The 20489-nt window shown below is 36.5% G+C and overlaps 1 protein-coding gene across 1 annotated transcript; it reads right to left on the bottom strand.

Annotated features, from left to right (window-relative positions):
* Nucleotides 1-1572: 1572 nt before the first annotated feature.
* Nucleotides 1573-19916, bottom strand: ANXA1 (annexin A1). Its single transcript, XM_079790085.1, has 13 exons — nucleotides 19762-19916; nucleotides 13936-14015; nucleotides 13736-13844; nucleotides 13143-13237; nucleotides 11372-11485; nucleotides 10885-10975; nucleotides 9331-9410; nucleotides 9073-9129; nucleotides 7473-7566; nucleotides 5753-5848; nucleotides 4584-4642; nucleotides 2826-2948; nucleotides 1573-1921 (listed from the first exon to the last, which is right to left on the bottom strand). The coding sequence occupies exons 2-13, from the start codon at nucleotides 13999-14001 to the stop codon at nucleotides 1865-1867; spliced, it is 1041 nt and encodes a 346-aa protein (XP_079646211.1). The 5' UTR covers nucleotides 14002-14015; nucleotides 19762-19916; the 3' UTR covers nucleotides 1573-1864.
* Nucleotides 19917-20489: the final 573 nt, after the last annotated feature.

Raw genomic sequence — 20489 nt, forward strand, 5'->3', positions numbered from 1 at the left:
TATTTACAAAATAATTTAACTAGCCTAAAAATGTCCAGTGCTTCACTTATTCATCCCTTCTACCTTCCCTGAACCCCTGGCAACTGCTCATCTTTTTGCCGTCTCCATACTGTTGCCTATTTCAGAATGTCATATAGTTGGAATCATACAGTATGTGGCCTTTTCAGATCGGCTCCTTTAATTCAGCAATATGCACTTAAGGTTCCTCCAAGTCTTGATACATCGTTTCTTTTTATCACTGAATAATAAATATTCCATTGTGTGTATGTACCACAGTTTGTTTATCTTTTCACCTACTGAAGGACATCTTGGTTGCTTCCAAAGTTTGGATATGATTAAAGTGGTATAATCATTTGTGTGCAAGGTTTTGTGTGGCTATAACTTTTCAGCTCATTTGGGTAACTACCTAGCAGTGTGATTGCTGAATTGTACAATGACACTTAAACTTTGTAAGAAACTGCCTGTCTTTACAAATGGCTCTACATTTTACATTCCTATGAGTGATATTTGTGAGTTCCTGTTGCTCCTACATGGGATGAATTTTAGCCATCCTAACAGGTGTGTAGCAGTATCTCATTGTTGTTTTAATTTGCAATTCCCTAATGACATATGATGTTGCGTATCCTGTCATATGCTTACTTACCACCTTAATATCTCTGGTGAGGTGGCTGTTCAGATGTTTTGTTCTTTTTTGTTTGTTTGTTAGTTTGTTTGTTAATCCTCATTGGAGGATATATTTTCCCCCATTGATATTTAGAGTGAGTGGAAGGGAGAGAGGAAATAGTTTAAAATGGATTACAAACTTAACTGTAAAATGGAACTATAACATTTCTAGGGGGGAAAAAACAGAAGAAAATTTTCAGGATCTAAGGTTAGGTAAAGAGTCTGTATATGTGACACCAAAAGCACAATCAATAAAATAAACAAAAATTAAAAAACTGGACCTCATTAAAATTTAATATACTGGCTCTGAGGAAGACTCTAATAAGAAGATAAAAAGACAAGCTATATACTAAAAGAAAAATTTTGAAAACCACATATTTGACAAAGCACTGGTGTCTAGACTACATAAAGAATTCTCAAAACTCAACAATAAAAAGACAACAATGCAAAAATACAAAATAGTGACAATACCAAATGCTGGTAAAGCTGTGGAGAAACTAGATCACTTGTATGCTTATGTGAAAAAGTAAAATGATTCAGCCACTCGAAAACAGTTTGACATTTTCTTAGAAAACTGAACATGCAACTATCTTTTATTTTTTTAAGTGAGAAATTTTTATTGCTGTTGCCATTTTTTTTCTTTACACTGATTCACAAAAATAGCAGAATGTCCAATTATTACAATCACTGATGCAATAAATCTATTATTAGAAACACTCTCGATAATCTGTACCAAGGTGATAAAATGTAATGAATCTATTTTCTAACTCTGTATTTTCTTTAATATGTAATATCTATTTCATTAAATGATTATAGTTTAGTATGCAGGCTCCTATCCCCTGATGTTAAATTAAACCACTACATTACACACAGAAGAAAATCGAAACAGAAGAACCAGTAACACACCAATTGTCCTGTAAAATCATTTTATTTTCTGTTACATAAACATTTTTCTCAGGTAATGTTAACAGAACAACCTATTATGGGGTTTTACAGTTTGGGGCAAATATATATTTTTAAAACTTATCTCTATTATACAGAGTTGTGATATAAAAATGATTTATAAGCCATAGTTTTCAGAAAGCAGTTAGCTAGACTAATCCTGCTGAAGAAACTTTCCTATATAAATCTATAACATGGCATGAAAAGATATGATTTAAAAATCTTCTGATCAAAAAGCTTGAAATCATCAAAGGAATGTTTACTGTCCTCCACAGAGAGACACCAGGATTTTTTCATAATCTCCTTTGGTGTCATCCTGTTGATTAAAAATAGGGTATTACTTAATGCTACCTGAAACCATAATCAATATAAAGTATTTTTAAATAACAGAGTAATTATAACCTTAGTAGACTGAAGAGTAGTAGAACATACATCACAGTACATCAATTATCTAGGATCTTCGATAAGAATATTATTTACTTAATTAAATAACTTAATTCGTATAGCAGATAACTGATATTTGTTAGTGGGTTATGTAAAAGCAATACCTGTCAAGATTCAGATTGTGAATTTCTCTGAATTGATTATGCTGTGTATTAGAGCTATTATTTTCCAAGGATAAGATGTAATGCAGAATTGAGTAAGTATAACATAACTATCATTTCAGATCTTAAGGAATATCTGACTCATTCACCAGAGAAAGTTATAAGCTTGTGATTTTCTCAGTAGATTACAGTTATTCGTTATATGTAACAAATTGAATTTAAATAGTCACCTATCTTTCAAAACCCTTGACTTGCCTTTACTTGTTAGCATTATACTTTATTTCTTAACATTATAATGAGATCACATGAACATGTATTTTATACATATTACATATGACAAAAATTAAAGAAAAGCTTAGAATAATAAGTCTCTAACCCTCTGATCAATATTCATTGCAAAATAAATCATTATATCTCCTTACTAATAACATTTCGGTTGCTAAATTTATGTATGAGAAACTAAATGTTCTATGAATGCTGAAAATTTTGAGTATTTTTTCAGTACAGAACTTATTAGTAGAATTTACCAGTGAAAGTTAAATTTACTTATAAATTATATATCTTAATATAATGAGTTAATCTTACATATAAAATTTATAGATATAGTAAGTCAGCCTTTCTCTTTCAAAAAGAATTATAATTTGTGGGGGTAGAATTATGAAAACCACAACATACCATGATGGCTTGGCAAAGAGAGACACCATACAACTTCTGATAGCATGCTTTGATGTCATTCATGTCGATTTCAGAACGGGAAACCATAATCCTGGTCAATATCTTATGACGTGTTCCAACACCCTGTCCAAAACAAGTGAGGATTACTTGTTTATTATTACTCATAATATAGCAGGATATGGGTTTGAATACAAAGCTCTTTTGTTAACTCATATAGTTCTATAGAGAAACTATCTCTACATTAAAACACACACATACACACACACACACTGTCACACACACACACTTTACACAAGTGGTAATAAAATGACAAGAACCCAATTGCTACATCAGCAGTATTTTAAGAGCTTTTACAGCCTCCTAACTGGCCTTCTACCATCCAGTCTTTCCTTTCTCTAAACTGTTCAATAATTACAAATACAGTGAACTATCTAAATTGCAAATCTGATAATCTAATTCACCTACTTAAAATCCTTCAATGGTCTTTTTCTCGTAGGATAAAAAACCAAGCATTTTATCTGGGCTTGCAATGCTACAATCTCTTCTTCCACTATGCACCATCACTCTAAATGGATTTATTATCTTGAAAGGGTAATGCTACCTCCTCCTCTTGGGCCAACCTTACTGTATCTCTCCATCTCTTCTACCCCTGTTCACATCTGGCTAATTCCTGTTCACTATCAGGCCTTAGTTTAGCTGAGAACAAGGCCACATTGACATCCAAAGTCTAGGGGTAGAGGACACTCTTCTCCTCTTCTATAATAGCATTGCCCATCGGATTAGCCCACTAAATAGAGCAGACGTGGGCTCAGGGACTGTACTGCCTAGTACATAATGGCACAATGCCTATTGTTTCATAAGGACTCTTTTCTATTAATTGAATGGTTAAATCTCTCTCTCTCTCTCTCTCTCTCTCTCTCTCTCTCTCTCTCTCTCTCTCTCGACTTCCTTCTTTTGGAATTGTTAAAGGGAAAAAAAAGACAACTTCATAACTTTTCACAGTATAAGTATACAGGTGGCATCCTATATAATATGATGCAAGCCGGAGAATAGAGTTAAAGTGGCTGAAGTACATCTCAATACATCTTAATAACACCTTCTACTTCAGTAATCTTAGCACATTTTAAAAGCTTAGAATGACATATTAACCCATGGCATGGAAGACAGACTAATAAAAAACAAATTAAACTTAGAAAAGGAGAGGTTGTAAAACTCACAACCTTAGCAGATGTAGGTTACTAAAATCACACATTAAAAGCGAAATTATATCACCCTCCCTATGCTGACTCTGCTTTTATGCAAAGCATGAGTAACTCACAAATTACCTACAAGCTCACCTTACCATCTTACCTATAAAAAATACCACAAATCTAACCATTTTATTCTAATAAGGAAGTGTATTACCTCTTGCATTGGATGGAACCGTGATTCTTTTTAATGGGAAAATATTAAAATACTTAGGGTTTTTATGCCCTAAAGCATCGGCCTGTGGAACGAAGGGTCCTGGGTTTGATTCCAGTCTAGGGCACATGCCCAGTTTGCAGGCTCAATCCACAGTAGGGGGTGAGCAGGAGGCAGCCAATCAATGATTCTCTTTCATCATTGGTGTTTCTATCTCTCTCTCCCTTCTCCCTTCCTCTCTGAAATCAATGAAAATATATTTACAAAAATGTGTGGTTTTCAAACAATTGGAGGTTTTGTGTTCTCTCCACTAACAATAATTTCCCCCCTAAGCAAATCATATAAATAGAATCTTACCTTCATGGCCTGATGAAGCTTCTCAGCAAAGAACATTGGTTTGTTTGTGGCACACTTCACTGCAAGAGAGGCACATTTTAGTTGACATATTTGACCCCAAAAGAAGAAAGACGCATATGAAAGAAATAGGAGATACTAGGTTTTGCAACAAACAAGATTCTATTCACTCCCATTTCTCACCTTGCTTCTCAATATGGGATACTTGTTTTATGAGAAGTTATTCTCTAGATGTTGATTTTTAATATTCTTTCCTCATAACACCAACACCTCTCTCCTATTATCTTAAAGACAAACAATAGCAGCTTCATGCTATTCTGAGCATACTCTTCTTAGAAATGTGGAAACCAGTTGGTGTTAAAAGCCATATTGGCATATAATACATACTTTTTTCATGTCATAACAAGAAAAAAGTGGAAAGGACAGGCTGTAAAAGGCAGCTGCCAAATAAAATGCTAACAGATGTGTCAGTTAGTAAGATGATCTAGTTTGCTACTCAAAGTGTTACCCTTGGACCAAAAGAATTGGTATCACCTGGGAGTTTCTTAGAAATGCAGAATCCCAGGCCCCACGCCAGACCTAGTAAGACGGGAATCTGTGTTTTGAGAAAATTTCCAGGGGATTCCTGTGCACATTAATGTATGAGAAGCTGCTTTAGAACACAGGCTCTCAGCCCTACCTGGTCAGCTGAATAACATGAGAGAACTTGAATGTCTTTTTCTTTTAAAGACCTTGTCAGAAGCTACCAGAGAACTACTGAATCAAAACCTCTGGGCTTGCCTAGGACTATTCAATTGGCAAGTGACAGACCAGGATTTGAATCTGTTATCTAATTCCAAATTCCATCTTAATGACCATTCTGACTTTCCTCTGTGCTACGTCCAGCCTGGTGCATCTTGTGGCGTAAGCAGGGGCTCAGTAATATTTTCCACCTGCATATCTGTTTTTTTTTCTAAAGGGAATGATATCTGTTATTATTAAGAAGGCTGTTGTATACATTTAGCTAACTATGCATTGCCATTAGGTTACATGTTGCCTCTCTCTGAAGCTTAGGTGAACTATATCTGAGTTATTTCGCTTTTGGTTTTGCAATGTTTTGTTTGTTTTTAATTATGGGACAGCAATGATGATGCAATTTTCACTTAGAAAATTCTCCTTCCAGGACTACGTACCGATAGTTGTGAAGCATTTCTCGATGTCACCTTTCATCTCCAGGTCCAGAACTTTGGTCATGTCATGCTGACTGTACTTGGTGTACTTCTGAAACACTGAATATGACATTTAAACTAAGAGATGTAGAAAGCATCCCATTCTTTAGCAAACTTTAGCAAAATCGGGGCAACTGACTCAAAGCACTCCTTGGGATGACTGCACTTCACAACATATTTTAAAGCTAATTACTGAACTGAGTATATTTTGGATACTTCATCTTGCCCTAGGAATGTAATTCACATGGCTGTTTTGGTGTTCTTGTATAATTGGGGGAAATTTTTGCAAGTGTTGACATTTATTAGAAATGGCATGTGATTGACAATCATAACATTTGCTACATCAGAGCTAAGTGCCACAGCAAATGGATCTTCGCTTATATAAAGATCTGTATAGTAAGTTTCACTTAATTTTGGCATTAGAAATCAGTGTGCTATCCTATCTAATAAAAGAGTAATATGCAAATTAACCATCACTCCTACACACAAGATGGCTGCCCCCATGTGAACACAAGATGGCCACCACAAAATGACCAGCAGGGTGAGGGCAGTTGGGAGGGACCAGGCCTGCAAGGGAGGGCAGTTGGGGGCGATCAAGCCTGCAGGGGAGGGCAGTTAGGGGTGACCAGGCTGGCAGAGGAGGGAAGTTGGGGGCGACCGGGCCTGCAGGGGAGGGCAGTTGGGGGTGACCAGGCCTGCAGGGGAGGGCAGTTAGGGGTGGCCACACCTGCAGGAGAGGGCAGTTAGGGGTGACCAGGCCAGCAGAGGAGGGAAGTTGGGGGCGACCAGGCCTGCAGGGAAGGGCTGTTGGGGGGGACCCAGGCCTGCAGGGGAGAGCAGTTTGGGGGACCAGGCCTGCAGGGGAGGGCACTTGGGGGGGACCAGGCCTGCAGGGGAGGGCAGTTAGGGGCAAACAGGCTGGCAGGGGAGCAGTTAGGCATCAATCAGGCTGGCAGGGGAGTGGTTAGGGGGTGACCAGGCTGGCAGGCAGAAGCAGTTAGGGGCAATCAGGAAGGCAGGCAGGAGAGCAGTTGGGAGCCAGCAGTCCTGGATAGTGAGAGGGATGTCCGACTGCCCAATAAGATCGGGCCTAAACGGGCAGTCAGACATCCCTCGAGGGGTCCCAGATTGGAGAGGGTGCAGGCTGGGCTGAGGGACACCCTCCCCCGAATTTTGTGCACCAGGCCTCTAGTTATTAGATATTAAACTTTAGGTAATTATTATGATGTTCTATTTGCCATGGCTTCCAGTAAGCTCAGCAAAATCTTGTGCTCAAAGGGAAAAACTCCTTTTAGTTTTTATTTCTGGAGCATCTACAAGCACTTTTTTTTTTTAACTTAGTCCTGAGTTTTTTGTTTTTCTTTATTGTAATTTCATGTGTTCTGTTGTATGTATATACTTTGTCACATCTGCTCCAAATATTTGGGAGGGAATAGAAATAGTGAAAATAAAGAAATAATGCTCTAATGCCAAAGTCACAAAAGTCTTTCAAATACTATAAAATGATCCCTATACGAAGTTGAATTCACAAAGATCAATAAGGGGTCAGAAGCCCTATACAATATTCATTCGGTGTATGAGTGATGCTGCTGATTAAGACTTTTTGTTTTCCTTTCTCTTATTTGTCCTCAAAAAAAAATTGCATCTGCTATAAACAGGTTTTGGGAACGCTTTTTTTTCTTACCTCTGCGAAGGTGGGGATAGCTTCTGCCGGTAAGAATGGTAGTGAACACGTTCACATCTGTCCCTTTTCTCTTTTCTCCTGCTTCATATAATGCCTGTCAAGAAACACAGAAATAGACACTTGGTCATCTGCTAACTTAATATCTGCATGAGAATGTTAAGATTTTCTAGGCATCTGCTTTATATCCAAAAGGATCAGAATACACGATGCTAAGATTGAGAGTATCTTCCACAGTATCTCTCAAGGTGCCTTGCAAACATTAAAGACTGAATATAGGTTTGAAGAAGAGATGTTTGATGAATTAAATTGCTTTAAGATTACATTCTATGTTAAGATAACTCCAAGGACCTCTCTAATTTTTATTTACTTTTAATTGTTCAAAGTAATTATCAGCAAATGGTACTAAAAAATCAACAATTCAACCATAAATAACCTAGGTCTTGAATTTTGATATTAGAATTTCTAGATTCAAATTTTGACTCTGTAATTTAATAACTCTGTAATCTTAGGTAAATAATTTAGCCTTATTAAAGTATAGGTTTTCCTCTTTTGTAGATGAAAAAGATAATCCCTCTTATTATCATACATTGTTCTGTTAACTTTAAAATCTTAATTGCCATCATTCTCTTGGAACACACTAATCCAAGTAGCTGCCATAAATATACATCTTAGAGCTCTGATAGCCTTAAAATGAAAAGCAAATTTAAAAATGTCATAAGCAAATGAGAATATTTTTTTAGTATAGATAATTATTCAAATACAAACTTCAGTTATTTGGTTTGCTTACACAATTTCTATTAAAATGGTCAAATTTCCAATGGACATAAGTTATTTTGGACTTTTCTGGCAAACTGATCTGATATGTATGCACTTATTCTACAAAAAGTTAATGAATGCCTATTATGTGCAAGATAATGTACTGTTACTGTGAAGGGAGTGGGGGTGGAGAAATACCTTTCTATTCTTACTGTCTCACTGTGATGAATTGATAGAGACAATGTTATCCTAAGAGGAAGGCATATGCAAATAATAGTTTTATTTTTTCAACAGAAATGCCAAACCCTAAAATGGTACCATTTTCTAATGTTGCCAATGGACTGGCATATTAATAACCAGCAACCTCACTGAAATGATATATAACAATATATTTGAATGTATATAAATATGTTATTATAATTGTTTTATAATTATAATATCATTACTATAATATTTTTACAATGTAAGCTTATATCTACAAGCCATTTCAAGTTCATTGTTAAAAGAATGTTAGATGTGCTTACTCTTTCCACTTCACTTAATAAAAAATTATGCCTGATAAAATAAAAATCAGAGTTTTCTTAATATAACAATTCTGTGGAACAACCAATCAAATTATCATTGTTCCCTTTCAACCCTTTCCTACTTTATGAATAATGAGATCTATTGAAAACATCAAGACTGCATTTCTTTTTCTTGGATTGCTCAAGTACAGAACAGTGCCCATCATTCAGGGAATGAACGTTAGGTGCCCTTGGCCTCTTGAGGCTTGCTTTCATGTGGAGGTCATCCGGTATAACCTCACTTAAGGCAGGAACCATTTGAGGTAGGAAGTATTGCTTACCCTGGCATCTGAATCAGCCATGTCCTCATTTAAGGAAAAGTCCTCAGCCCGGTCACCCTGAAAAAAATAAAAATCCCATTCTCTTTGTAAGTTGTTTACTAGCTTGGAATCACATGATTCATTTAATTCCCTTAAAATCAAATAAATAATATTCTTTGAGAGAAAAGAGAGTCAATTGCTCATTTCTAGAGTGAGATGAAATCTAAAATTTTACTCTTCATAAAAGAAGAGGCCTTCCCTGAATCACGTGAATTATACCTTAGCCAGAGCGAGCAAAGCCGTCCGGTAATCTCCAGAGGTGTCTGAGGTGATGTCTTTAGCCAGGTCTCTCTTCAGTTCTGAAAAATAAGAGAGGTATGTTTTGCAGTAAATTAATGATAAATAATGGTGATGTTTATAATAACAGACATCTCTATATTGGCTTAAAAATGTCAATGCCAAATGTTCGATGACTTATGGAATGTATTCAAAATATAATTTTTTAAAAATAAAAATATGGATATTGGACCAAGTAAAACTTTGGATCATCAAATTTATATCCTCTAAGGCAATGAAAGCAATTTAGACAATACTGTGAATGAAAACCTACAGTCACAGAGCTTTTGCTAATATGAATTGCATAGGTATTAAATAGTTATTTCTGAAATAAACATGCCAGAATTTAAGCAATGTGATGGAATAGAACAGTTATTTAAAAGAATAAACCAGAGGTGCTTGAACACAGATTATTCATTTATTTTAATTATAAGTATATATAATATAGTTTAGTTATGTATGTATATAGATAGACTTAAAATTTTTATTTTATAAACACCCTTGCTTAACTATGCAAAATAATGCTGTATTAGGAAAAAATTAACTGAATTTATAATTAACCAGAAGATGGAACAATTTAATAAGCTATCACTAGACTATATCTTGGGTATAATGGGGAAATATGGCTGTTTCCCTTTGTAAACTATGTTTTATTGAAAAAAAACTAAAAATAATGCCCCTCTTGATTATTATCACTTATAAATGAATTAAGATCAATACTGATAATGAGATAAATGCTGAAAATGAGGTTGAAATCTTCCTTATTCTGATCCTTTTATTAAATTGCTCCAAAAACAAAATGCAAGGGCCATTGTATTCTCTGTGCATGGGATGAAAAGTCCAGATGCTGCATATTGGTTTGGGAAACTAGAAAAGGAAAATAGGAAGGACCCAGTATTGCTCAGCTACCATCTTTACAATGTTGAGCGTATCATTTAAATGAGCTGTTTCACTGAATAGAATAAATGAGCAATGGCTTGTTCTTTCATCCCTATGGATGCAACTAGACATAAAGAATAAGCAAATCATTTATATGCACAATGCTAAAGTTCATAATGGTACGAGTTTCCATCTCAGGATTGTAAGAACCTAGCTCTTTACCTTTCCAAGGACAAATGGAGAATTTTTTTTTTTTTGGAGATTTTATTTTTATTGTTACCATTTCCAAAATAAATCTCATCATCTCCACTTGGAAAATTCTTTGAATGTAATGCTTTGAATTGACTTCCATTACAATACTATGGAATTACAATACTATTAGTCTTAGAGGGACACTTTATTAAAGGTGCAAACATTGTCTCACTTCAGCACCCTAACAAATTGAATGCTACCCAGTAACAGTGTGTGATTACAGTAGATATGTGAAAACAATAAAAAAAATTTAGTATGTAGAGTTTCAAAGTCCCCCTAATTAACACCCATACTCAATTTTAAGAAAAGTATTTCACATTTCCTTTTCCAACTAAGGCACTTGGACTGTTGGACATTAAAACTTACCTTCTCTATAGACTCTGTTAATTTCTCTGATTTCTCTGTTAGTTCTTGATGCCAAAATTTCATTCAGAGTGTCTTCATCAGTTCCAAGGCCCTGAATTAAAAGGAAGAGGAAATGTAGGAAAATCTTCACTTGAGAGCATCAACTAGTTTTCGTGTCCTGAAATTTGTTGGAATCTGGCATTTAGTCCATTTCCCACAACATTTAGTAATTACAATTAGTTCTATCTGGTATACTGCTCTAGAAACAAAATGGCTTTTAAACCAATATTTTGGACAAAGATGTAAAAGGTGAGATATATGACTGACATAGTGACATGTTGAGCATGGGAATAACACAGCGATTAATGACAATTTTAATTAATTAATCATTTTATTCCCTTAATTGATAGGCCCTATACTAGATGTTGAAGATACAATAAGAGGCCTATGTGGATTTGACCCACACATTCTTTTCAGGAAAGAAGTTTTTCCTAAATCAGGCATTTACCTTCATGGCAGCACGAAGTTCTTCCGCATCATACTGGGCCGGAGTCTTTAATAGAGCCAAAGCAACTTCCTCAAGGTGGCCTCTAAGGCCTTTCCTCAGGACTTCATCCAAGGGCTACAAGAAAGAGATTAGAATCAGGGCTTACAATAAGTAACAGTGCTCGGTTACACCGCAATGGAGGGTTACCTGACCTTTAGGTAATTTTATTCCTGATTCCTAAACTCAACCATATTTAGAGCTCCTCCCTTTGCATACAAAAGGCACCAGATTTTTAGAATGTTACCTTAATCGTTTAGAGTGATTAGAATGAAATTTTACTAAATTTGTTGATAACTTATTTTTTAATATTTTTCATTTTTTTTTATTTCTGAGCTGTGAAGTTATTTTTTATTGAACTTATTGTGGTGATATTGGTTAATAAAATTACATATGTTTCTTGTGTACAATTCTATAATTTATCATCTGTCTATTGTAATGTGGTGTGTTCACCACCCCAAATCAAGTTTCCTGCCATCACGATTTATCCTCCCTATAGGACAGGGTTCTCAATCTTTTATACAGGGAAGAAACCACAAAGCTCAAAGCATAGGGTTGTGTATTAACAGAAACTGTAGTAAGAATTCTTAAAAATATATATAATGTATTAACAATATTTCCAAACTTTGAGGTTTGCACTGCTCAAAGAAGCACTATAATCAGACACTGACATGTAGTTTCCTAAGTGCATTCCTTAAGAAACACTGCCCTTGTTTGGTGTAAAAAATACAAAGCTTACTTTTAAAGTAGTGTGGGCAAAAAAGGGGCCACATACTAAACCTGACAAGCTCAGGAGACGCCTGAATGGAGAGCCTTACAAACTCAGAGACAGAAAGTAACCACATAGGATAGGATGAACATAGGTTTCCTCACTGAAAGCAGGTTGTGGCAGGTAGTCAGGTACTAGACCCGCAGCTTCCTGGACAAAGGTCAATCTTGACCTGAAGTGAGCCAGTAAAATGGTTTTTTGCATCTAAAATGTCAGAGTAATTACCTTTTCCAGACCCCTCAGGGCACACCCACCACCACCACCACCACCACCACCAGAGCACTAGATCACAGAACCCTCATTGTTATCTTCTTCCTCACAAACCATCGCTATGTGCTGTAACTGTTAATTAGCTATCCTGTACCCACCTTAAACAAGAATGTGTCTCTCCGTTTTACTTTTCATCCAATCCCAGAGAATTCCCTGTTTTTGCTTTATCCTGCCCCCTTAATCTAAAAATAATGAAATTCCTGTATCCCTCCTTATGTCTCCTCCTTTGATTCTAATGTATAAAATAAGCTGCAAAACTTCACATTTTACTTCCTGGCAATTGTCATTAGTTCGGCTCAAATAAACTCATGAAAATTCTCTACAGGTTTAGACGCTTCTTACGTCAACAGTAGAATTATATGTATAAACTTTACACTTAGGCATTAACTCAGTTTAAATTTTAGCAGAAGACGCATTTCCACCAGAACCTATTCCTTATCTAATTTTGATGTTGGTTATGTTGAAATTAAAGACTTGTCCCCAATACAGAACACATCTGCAAAGAACCTACACCACTAAGAACAAAAGTATGAAATCAATACATTTGCCGGAATTGATTTGATTGCAATCAAGTGGATAAATACGGCAATCCCAGTCATAGTAGTTGTAATAGGAACTAGGTAACTGTGTTTCAAAACCCATGTTGAACACAAATGCAACTGAAATTAAATACCTAAGTTTACCACTCCAACCCACCTTTCCTTTTTCCTGGAGGTAAGCCGCTTTGATCTGTTGGCGCTGTGCGTTGGTTCTCTTCGTTAGAATGTCAATGATGGTTGCTTCATCCACACCTGGAAATAAAGGGCGGCTTGCCTTTTAAAACCAATTTTGTTCCTCAGTAATAACCGACATGAAATGATTCATCATCAACGTGCTCCAAATGAAGTTCTTAACAAACTAAGCAAAAGGGACCGTATAGATGCAACTACTCTCCTCAAAGGGAAGCTTTCTCAGATGAGTGAGAAAGGAAGAGGACATGGGCCCTGACTCGGCCTGTTACAGTGTTTGATCCTAATGCAGACCCTCCATGTGAGCAGCGGTGTTGGTTTCAGTGTTGAGTTTATGCTAGACATGAGCTGGTAAGGATATCTGTTATGGCAGCAGAGATTCTCCAGATTTAACCATTTGTTTTAAGTGATAAGAAAGGAAATATAGCTTCATTTGATAAAAAGAAGTCTTATCTTCAAAATGAAACAGACTTTTCCCACTGCACATGTCTGTTTTTCACCAGCCATTCAGACAGCCATTCTGAAGTGTGCAGGAGGGGGTGTTCAGGAAGACTTCGTTACCTTTAACTGCTAATGCTCTATCCAAGGCAGCAACATCTGAGGATGGATTGAAGCTGGGAAAGGGGTACACTGCTGACCCAGGACCACCTTTGGATCCTTTAACAGTTTTCTGTGGATGAGAGAGAAAATTGATGTCCGTTCACTCCTATTCGTTTCCTTTTTAATATTTAACTAAGCTATTTTATTGTCACTTGACTTACGATGTATTCCGGCTCTTCATTTTCAATGAACCAGGCCTGCTTGAGGAATTCTGATACCATTGCCATTTTTAAAGAAGTTTCTGGAAAGAAAACAGATAGATGCTTTTACAAACCACAAATTCACCACACATATACATCACTCCATTCCCCTACAGACACAAGACATATTGGAGTAGCTTTGACTTGACTTACCAGGATATTACTCTTAGAAGCATAATTAAAATGCTAGCTGTAAGTTTTTAAAAGGAGAACCTTACCCTTGAATAGGCACCCATCATCTCCACTCAGAAATGTGGCTCTTTCTTGGCTTATTCAGTCCCTGCCTTTTAGGAATCAGAGGACTACTATAAACAACATATAGGCTGAAGAGAGGAGCTGGTGATTCACTTCATTGCTCTAAACTTACAGACCAGCCCTAGCTGGTTTGGCTCAGTGGATAGAGCATCGGCCTGCAGACTGAAGGGTCCCAGGTTCGATTCCGGCCAAGGGCACATGCCCAGGTTGTGGGCTTGATCCCCAGTAGGGGCGTGCAGGAGGCAACCGATCAATGATTCTCATCATTGATGTTTCTATCTCTCTATCCCTCTCCCTTCCTCTCTGAAATCAATAAAGCAATATATATTTTAAAAATAAAATAAAAAATAAATAAACTTACATACCAATAACTATTTGCCAAGCACTGGGGGTGCAAAAAAACATCAAAACATCATTGGTTGCCTCAATGAACTTAAAGTTCCTGTTGCTCTCAGTGGGGAAATCACAAAAGCTAAAGAAACTTTTTAGAAGACGTGTTGGCTGGCCTGAGCCTCTCTTGAAATGAGCTGAGATTAACCTGGCAGAAAAGTGAAAGAGAACAAAACAGAGAGACACTTGTCCTATTTGGGGAGCTACAAGAAGTTCACTGGAACTAGAAAGGTTGACAGAAGCTCCAACAAAGAAGTTTAAATGCATCCCTAAAGCTTTTGGGGAAAAAAATTGATGGGTTTTTTAAAAGAAAGCAATATGATTCCATTTATATGTCAAAAAGATTACTCATCCTCCATCATAGAGAATGGCTAAGAGATGGGCAAGATGAAAGATTAGAGATCATTTAGTAGGCCATTGGCGAATTTTTGTAGGATCCCAGAGAGCCTGAACAAAAAGAGCATAATATTTACATTTATAAGGTAAATACTAAATATGTGGCAATCTGAAGGAGTTGATTGAAACTTAAAACTCTATCCATAAAAGGATATTCAGGTACTATTTCTTTCCCCCGAATGATTCAGTATTTTCTCCCAATCCTTGGTATAAAATTATTTCAGCACTTGGAGTGCTCCTATTTTTTTTTTTTTTTTCTTTTTGAGCTGTTCAAATATTAGGCCTACATGTTTTTCCACCCAACACGAACAACTGGGAAATGGATTATTTTATACCAGGTGCTTTGCTCTAACAGGAGAGTGAAATTGCAACATGGCTGTAAACTCTATCTTAAAGGAAATTTCTGGAATTACTATCATGTTTCAGCAGTGCTTTTATGTAACCAACCATGAATATTTTGGAAACCTGAAGTGTGCGAACGACTGATGTGTTTCCCGTGTTACCCACAAAAGAAGCCCCCAGGGATACTTTCTGTCCGGGCTTCTGTTTTTAGGAGCCTTTGCCCCAGGTCTAAGCTGATATCTCTCCACGCCCTTCTGTTGATCCCTCAGCAGACTACTCCCATGAATATTTGTCAGGGAGACTGGAAGGATAATCTACGCCATTGTAAATTCTTCACGTGAAGCTAAATGACTCACGAGGAGTGAAACCGTAACCCGATTCCTTAACAGCAAGTTCAGACAGTGTTTCAATCCACGCCTGTAAGAAAAGAACTGCAGTTCCAGGTAATGAGATTAAATGCCTGAAGGAAATAATCTCCAAAGCAGAAACTATCTCCCCTTCATTATTATGGGATTGTTCAAATTTCTATTCGGTGGTCTGGGAGAAGAAACTATATATTGTGCACTTACTTAATCTCTCTCCACTCCCCCACCCAGCAATTGATAAATCTGAAGTTGTTTCCTAAGGTCAAGTCCTGTTGTACAATATTTTGCACAAGGGTTTCATTCCTGTTACATAATCTGGTGCCGTTGCCGTTGGCATTTACAGAATTTCCTTTTCCTATCCTTTCACTGGCACATCAAAAGCATCTAGCAATTTCTGGCAAGGTTTCGGGTATTTGAAATTTCCACTTTTATCATCTCATCCAAGACTTTCATAAAGTAGAATCCTCAACATGTGTGATGTGATCACTCATGAATCCTCAAAAGAAAGTACTTTTCCACAGTTATAGAAACATATGTTTGACTATTTCTACTCTTTTCAATTAGAAAATAAAAACTTCAGAAGAGATTAAAAAATTAAGGATATTGTCAAATATAATTTTTAAAATGAGACTCATGCTAGAAAATGAATTTTATGAGAACTTTCCCCTACTTCACTCGTTTTTGTCACTTTAAAATGATGCTTACATAATGCATCGCTTTCTTAAAGTATAAACTTGAGAAAGTATAAGAAAATGGTATTGCTCTATTAATTAGATAACACAAAATAAAAAAGGGGTTGAATGATTTATTTGACATAACAGTGTCCACAGAGGAAACAGCCTTATAGCATATCCTGAGTTGCTAGACTTCAGTGTGAAGTGATTTGGATGGCCTTGCAGAGAAAAGCAGCCTAAGCAGGACCCATCTCAGGAAAGCAGTTGGAGGAGAATGGAAGCTCAGCTAAGCCACTGAGATCCACTAGCTCTGAACAAAGCTTAGAGAAACAAGGGTTTTGAGAAGACGTCAGAAGTTGTTCTAAAAGAATTTTAGGAATCGCCATGTACTACTAATTAAGTACCTAAAGTCAACTGCATGTTTAAACACAAATGCATAGCAATGGCAACACACCTTACAAATTCCACAGCAAAAAAACATTTTGGCCAAAAACTTTAGCCAGACCATTCTGCCTGTTCGGGCCTTAACGTCATCTTATTTGAAGATGAAGTTGGCCATTTATACATAGGCTGACCTTCCTGGAAATTAACAATATTTCAGAATTTATCTGGTTAGTGATCATACACTAACCTACCGATCTCATTTATCTGTGCATAAATGTGCGTAGCTTTCTAGAGATTAGCATTTTTTGTATATTCATGTATCCAAAGAGAGCTCTCTTCATCTCATTCAGCAAGGAATTAAAGAAGGTAAGTTGCACAAAAAGTATGCCCACGGTGTTAGAGGGATCTATGCTTACTAAATGTAAGGAAAAGGTATTCCAGAAATGGTACATTAGCGATTGCACCCACTAGACAGTTTGAGAACACTAGGCCTGTTACATTCAAGTTAATTGCCTGATTTTTTTAAAAAATTGCACTATGGTTGTATCCTTATTTTTTAAATTTATCCAGGCAGAAGTATTTGGAGGCATAGGGACATCATATCTGCAGTGTTCTCTCAAATGTTACAGAAAAAAATACCTACAGAGGGTAGAAGGAGGAAGGGGAAGGATTAATGACAAAGCAAATGTGGTGAACTATTAACAGCTGGGTTATATTTCACAAACCCTTTTCACACCTACCCGTGTGAGAGAAGCTAATTAGACCGTAGAATAGCATGGCTTATGAAGAGCCACTTTATGAAAAGTAGCCTCACAAATGTTTTGCTTCCAGGCCTTGGAGTAGGGTGTTCCCTTTGCTTGGAATGCTGTTTTCTCTTCCACGCCCACAGCCCTTTGTCTAACTTCTAAGTCAGGAGTCAGCCTAGACCTCACTGCCTCCTCCGGAAAGCCTTTATTAGTTCTGTGCTCTCCCCAAACATCCTGCTTTTACCCTACGGGAGCCCTACCATTCTGTATTATCACTTTCTAGTTATGTGTCTTTTTACAGCAGTATTACATGAAGGCAATGCTAATCTACTATTGATTCCGTCCCTCCAATCTGGGCCAAAATGCCTGGCACTGTATTTAGTATGCTAATAAGCATTATTGAGTGAATAAACAGTGTATGAGTGTTAATTATTTAGGAAACATATCTATGCTAATTTAACAACTGTTTCTACCCATAATTATAGAATATAAAAATGAGAATAGAGGAGTTCTAAGCCCTATTTTGATTCTCTTTAGCTGATTGTAGGACTTCAAGAAAACATTTAAGGTCTCTAGGGGTCTTCATTTGTAAAAATAGGAGTGTTGGAATAAATAGTATCTAAAATGCATGATAGCACTGAAGTGCCAAACTTAAACTTTACCTCAAGAGGATGGAAGTGGAAAAAATTAGCTTAATGAAGATATTATATAAATTGTGTCTGTTCTGATCTTTCTGATAAAAATTGATCCCATTTTAAAGAAAGATGAACTCATTTACTTCAAAAACTGCTTTTGATTTATCACTGGAAAAGAATAGGGCCATTGCTTTAGCTGATTTGTAAAATAAGCCATAAATTAATGGGTCTAGAGAGGATTAAGAGCAATCAGCTGAGCAAGCTTATGTCATCTACAACCTTTGCAGATCTTTTGAGTAAAAAAAGTATTTAATTAGCATGAGACTCTAGCTGGTTCCTTAATAATGTTATGATTGACTCTTTTGACAACATCAGTCAACTGTTGGGGAGCTGCCAGATGTGGTTAGTACCCGGGGCTAGGGTGTTGACCAACTTCTAGAGAAGAGGCCATTTCAGAATGATGAAACTAGCATTTCACCACATGTGAATCATTTTGCAATGGGCCTTCTCTTCCAGCCACCAAAAATACATTCGTGCAGGCAGAGGGGAATGTTACTTTTTCAAAGTCCATATATAATTTCAGACATAAACGAGTCAAGAAAAAAAAAAACACAACAATACCTTTCTTAATGAGCTAGCATTAAAAAGTAGATATGGGGCATTTAATTTAACACTCAAAATGGGCTAAGAGAAAAATTCTTGAAGGAACATTTGTAATGAACAATAGCCAGATATATGGTTATGATTAAAAATTTATTCCTTTTGAAAATGTATCCAACACCAGTAAACACTCTGCTTTAGATTTAGGTTGTGCTTTTGTAAGGAGTGGCATGGCCATGATCTCATTCAACAATCAAGATGCTACTCAGTAGAATAACTTTAAATGGGTCATCTGGTTTTCCCAAGGGATGGTTTATCTATCTGACACCTCAAAAAATGTTTCCTTCCCCGTAGGTTTCCTGATCAGCACTTGAAAGCCTGCCTATGACACAGACACTAACAGGAATAAGAAGGCATCCACACCCTCTTTAAATGACATGGTTAATAAGCAGATCCTCTTAATATTTATTTACATGGCATGAGTAAAACTAACACTAATTTCAAAATGTTAATTACAAAGGGCATGATACCACTATGAGGCCAGAATCTATTACGTTTTTCTTACAAAAGAAAATAAATGATGTCAACCGTGCTATTTAGAAACAGTTCCCTGAAACCCACCCTGGCCTGACTCCTTCCCCACATGCACCCCCCAAATCATGATTTCCATGTGGGGCACACAAAGCTCTTGGAAACTCACAACTTGTAGGCAAAAGACACATTCTTTCCTTCTTTTCCATGGTGAACTCACCAACAGTATAACAAGTCAGTATTAAGCAAAGTAATACTTTAAAATTATATTTCTTAACTAAGTAAAACAAAACACTACAATTTGTGATTCCCAAAATACAAATACCCTGTGTAATTTTAACAGAAAGATTTATCAAAACATATCAAACACAGTGAGCCATAAATCTTATAGCAGCAGTCATATGTAACATCATGAGGGGAGAAGTTTTCAAAACAACCAAAACGAACTAAAAGAAAAACCAGGACTTACCTTTGTTTTCTGCCTTCTTACAAAGAGCTATAGAGAGATTCTTCTCGGAAAGTCTCACACTCGAACTGAAGCTTTGGGCTCCTGATTTTATAGAACTTGAAAGGAGACCACACCCAGCAACCAGAAGTTAGTAACTGGCTGTCTTTTGTTTGAAATACATGGCTCAGCCTTGCCCAAAACAAAGTGAAACAAGTCTTGCAAAACTACTCACCACGCCAACTCATAGCTGACAACCCAAAGGAAAAGAAACGGAAGGACAGATTTTTTTCCTCTTTAGTTTGCACAGTTTTCTTTTTCTCCAGAGAGACTAGTATGCAATGGATTTTCATATATGCAGTACCCTCTGCTCCAGTTCTGATACCAAGGATTGACACCTTTTCCCCCACCTTAAACAGGTTTAAAATGAAAAAATGTTTAAACTTCAAAACAAAAGAGAACAAAAAATTTTTAAATACCTTTCAATTTGAATCTCAGCTCCATCACTTATTACTATGTGACCTTGGTAACATATTTAATTTTTCTGAACCTATTTCCACTTTTGTAAAATGGGGGTAATATTATCTAGGCTGCCTACCCACAGGAATTCTTGTGACAATATATGTTTGTAAATCCTACTGTTATGGTATATAGTGCTGAATAATTCTCTATTTATACTTCACCAGCATTTTTCCTGCCTTCAGAATAAAAGGCTTTTTGTGATTGGATATAGCTTCTTGATATAAATAAGA

Source organism: Cnephaeus nilssonii (genome assembly GCF_951640355.1).
Source record: "Cnephaeus nilssonii genome assembly, chromosome: 14".
Lineage (NCBI taxonomy): Eukaryota > Metazoa > Chordata > Mammalia > Chiroptera > Vespertilionidae > Cnephaeus > Cnephaeus nilssonii.

Bases quoted from the DNA above. Each gene is read 5' to 3' on its own strand.
- ANXA1 (XM_079790085.1), bottom strand. From the start codon at position 14,001: ATGGCAATGGTATCAGAATTCCTCAAGCAGGCCTGGTTCATTGAAAAT. The intron at 13,238-13,735 runs GTAACGAAGTCT...CTTTATTTCCAG, and splicing joins TAGAGCATTAGCAGTTAAAG to GTGTGGATGAAGCAACCATC. The intron at 7,567-9,072 runs GTAAGCAATACT...GTTTCTTGACAG, and splicing joins TGGCTGATTCAGATGCCAGG to GCATTATATGAAGCAGGAGA.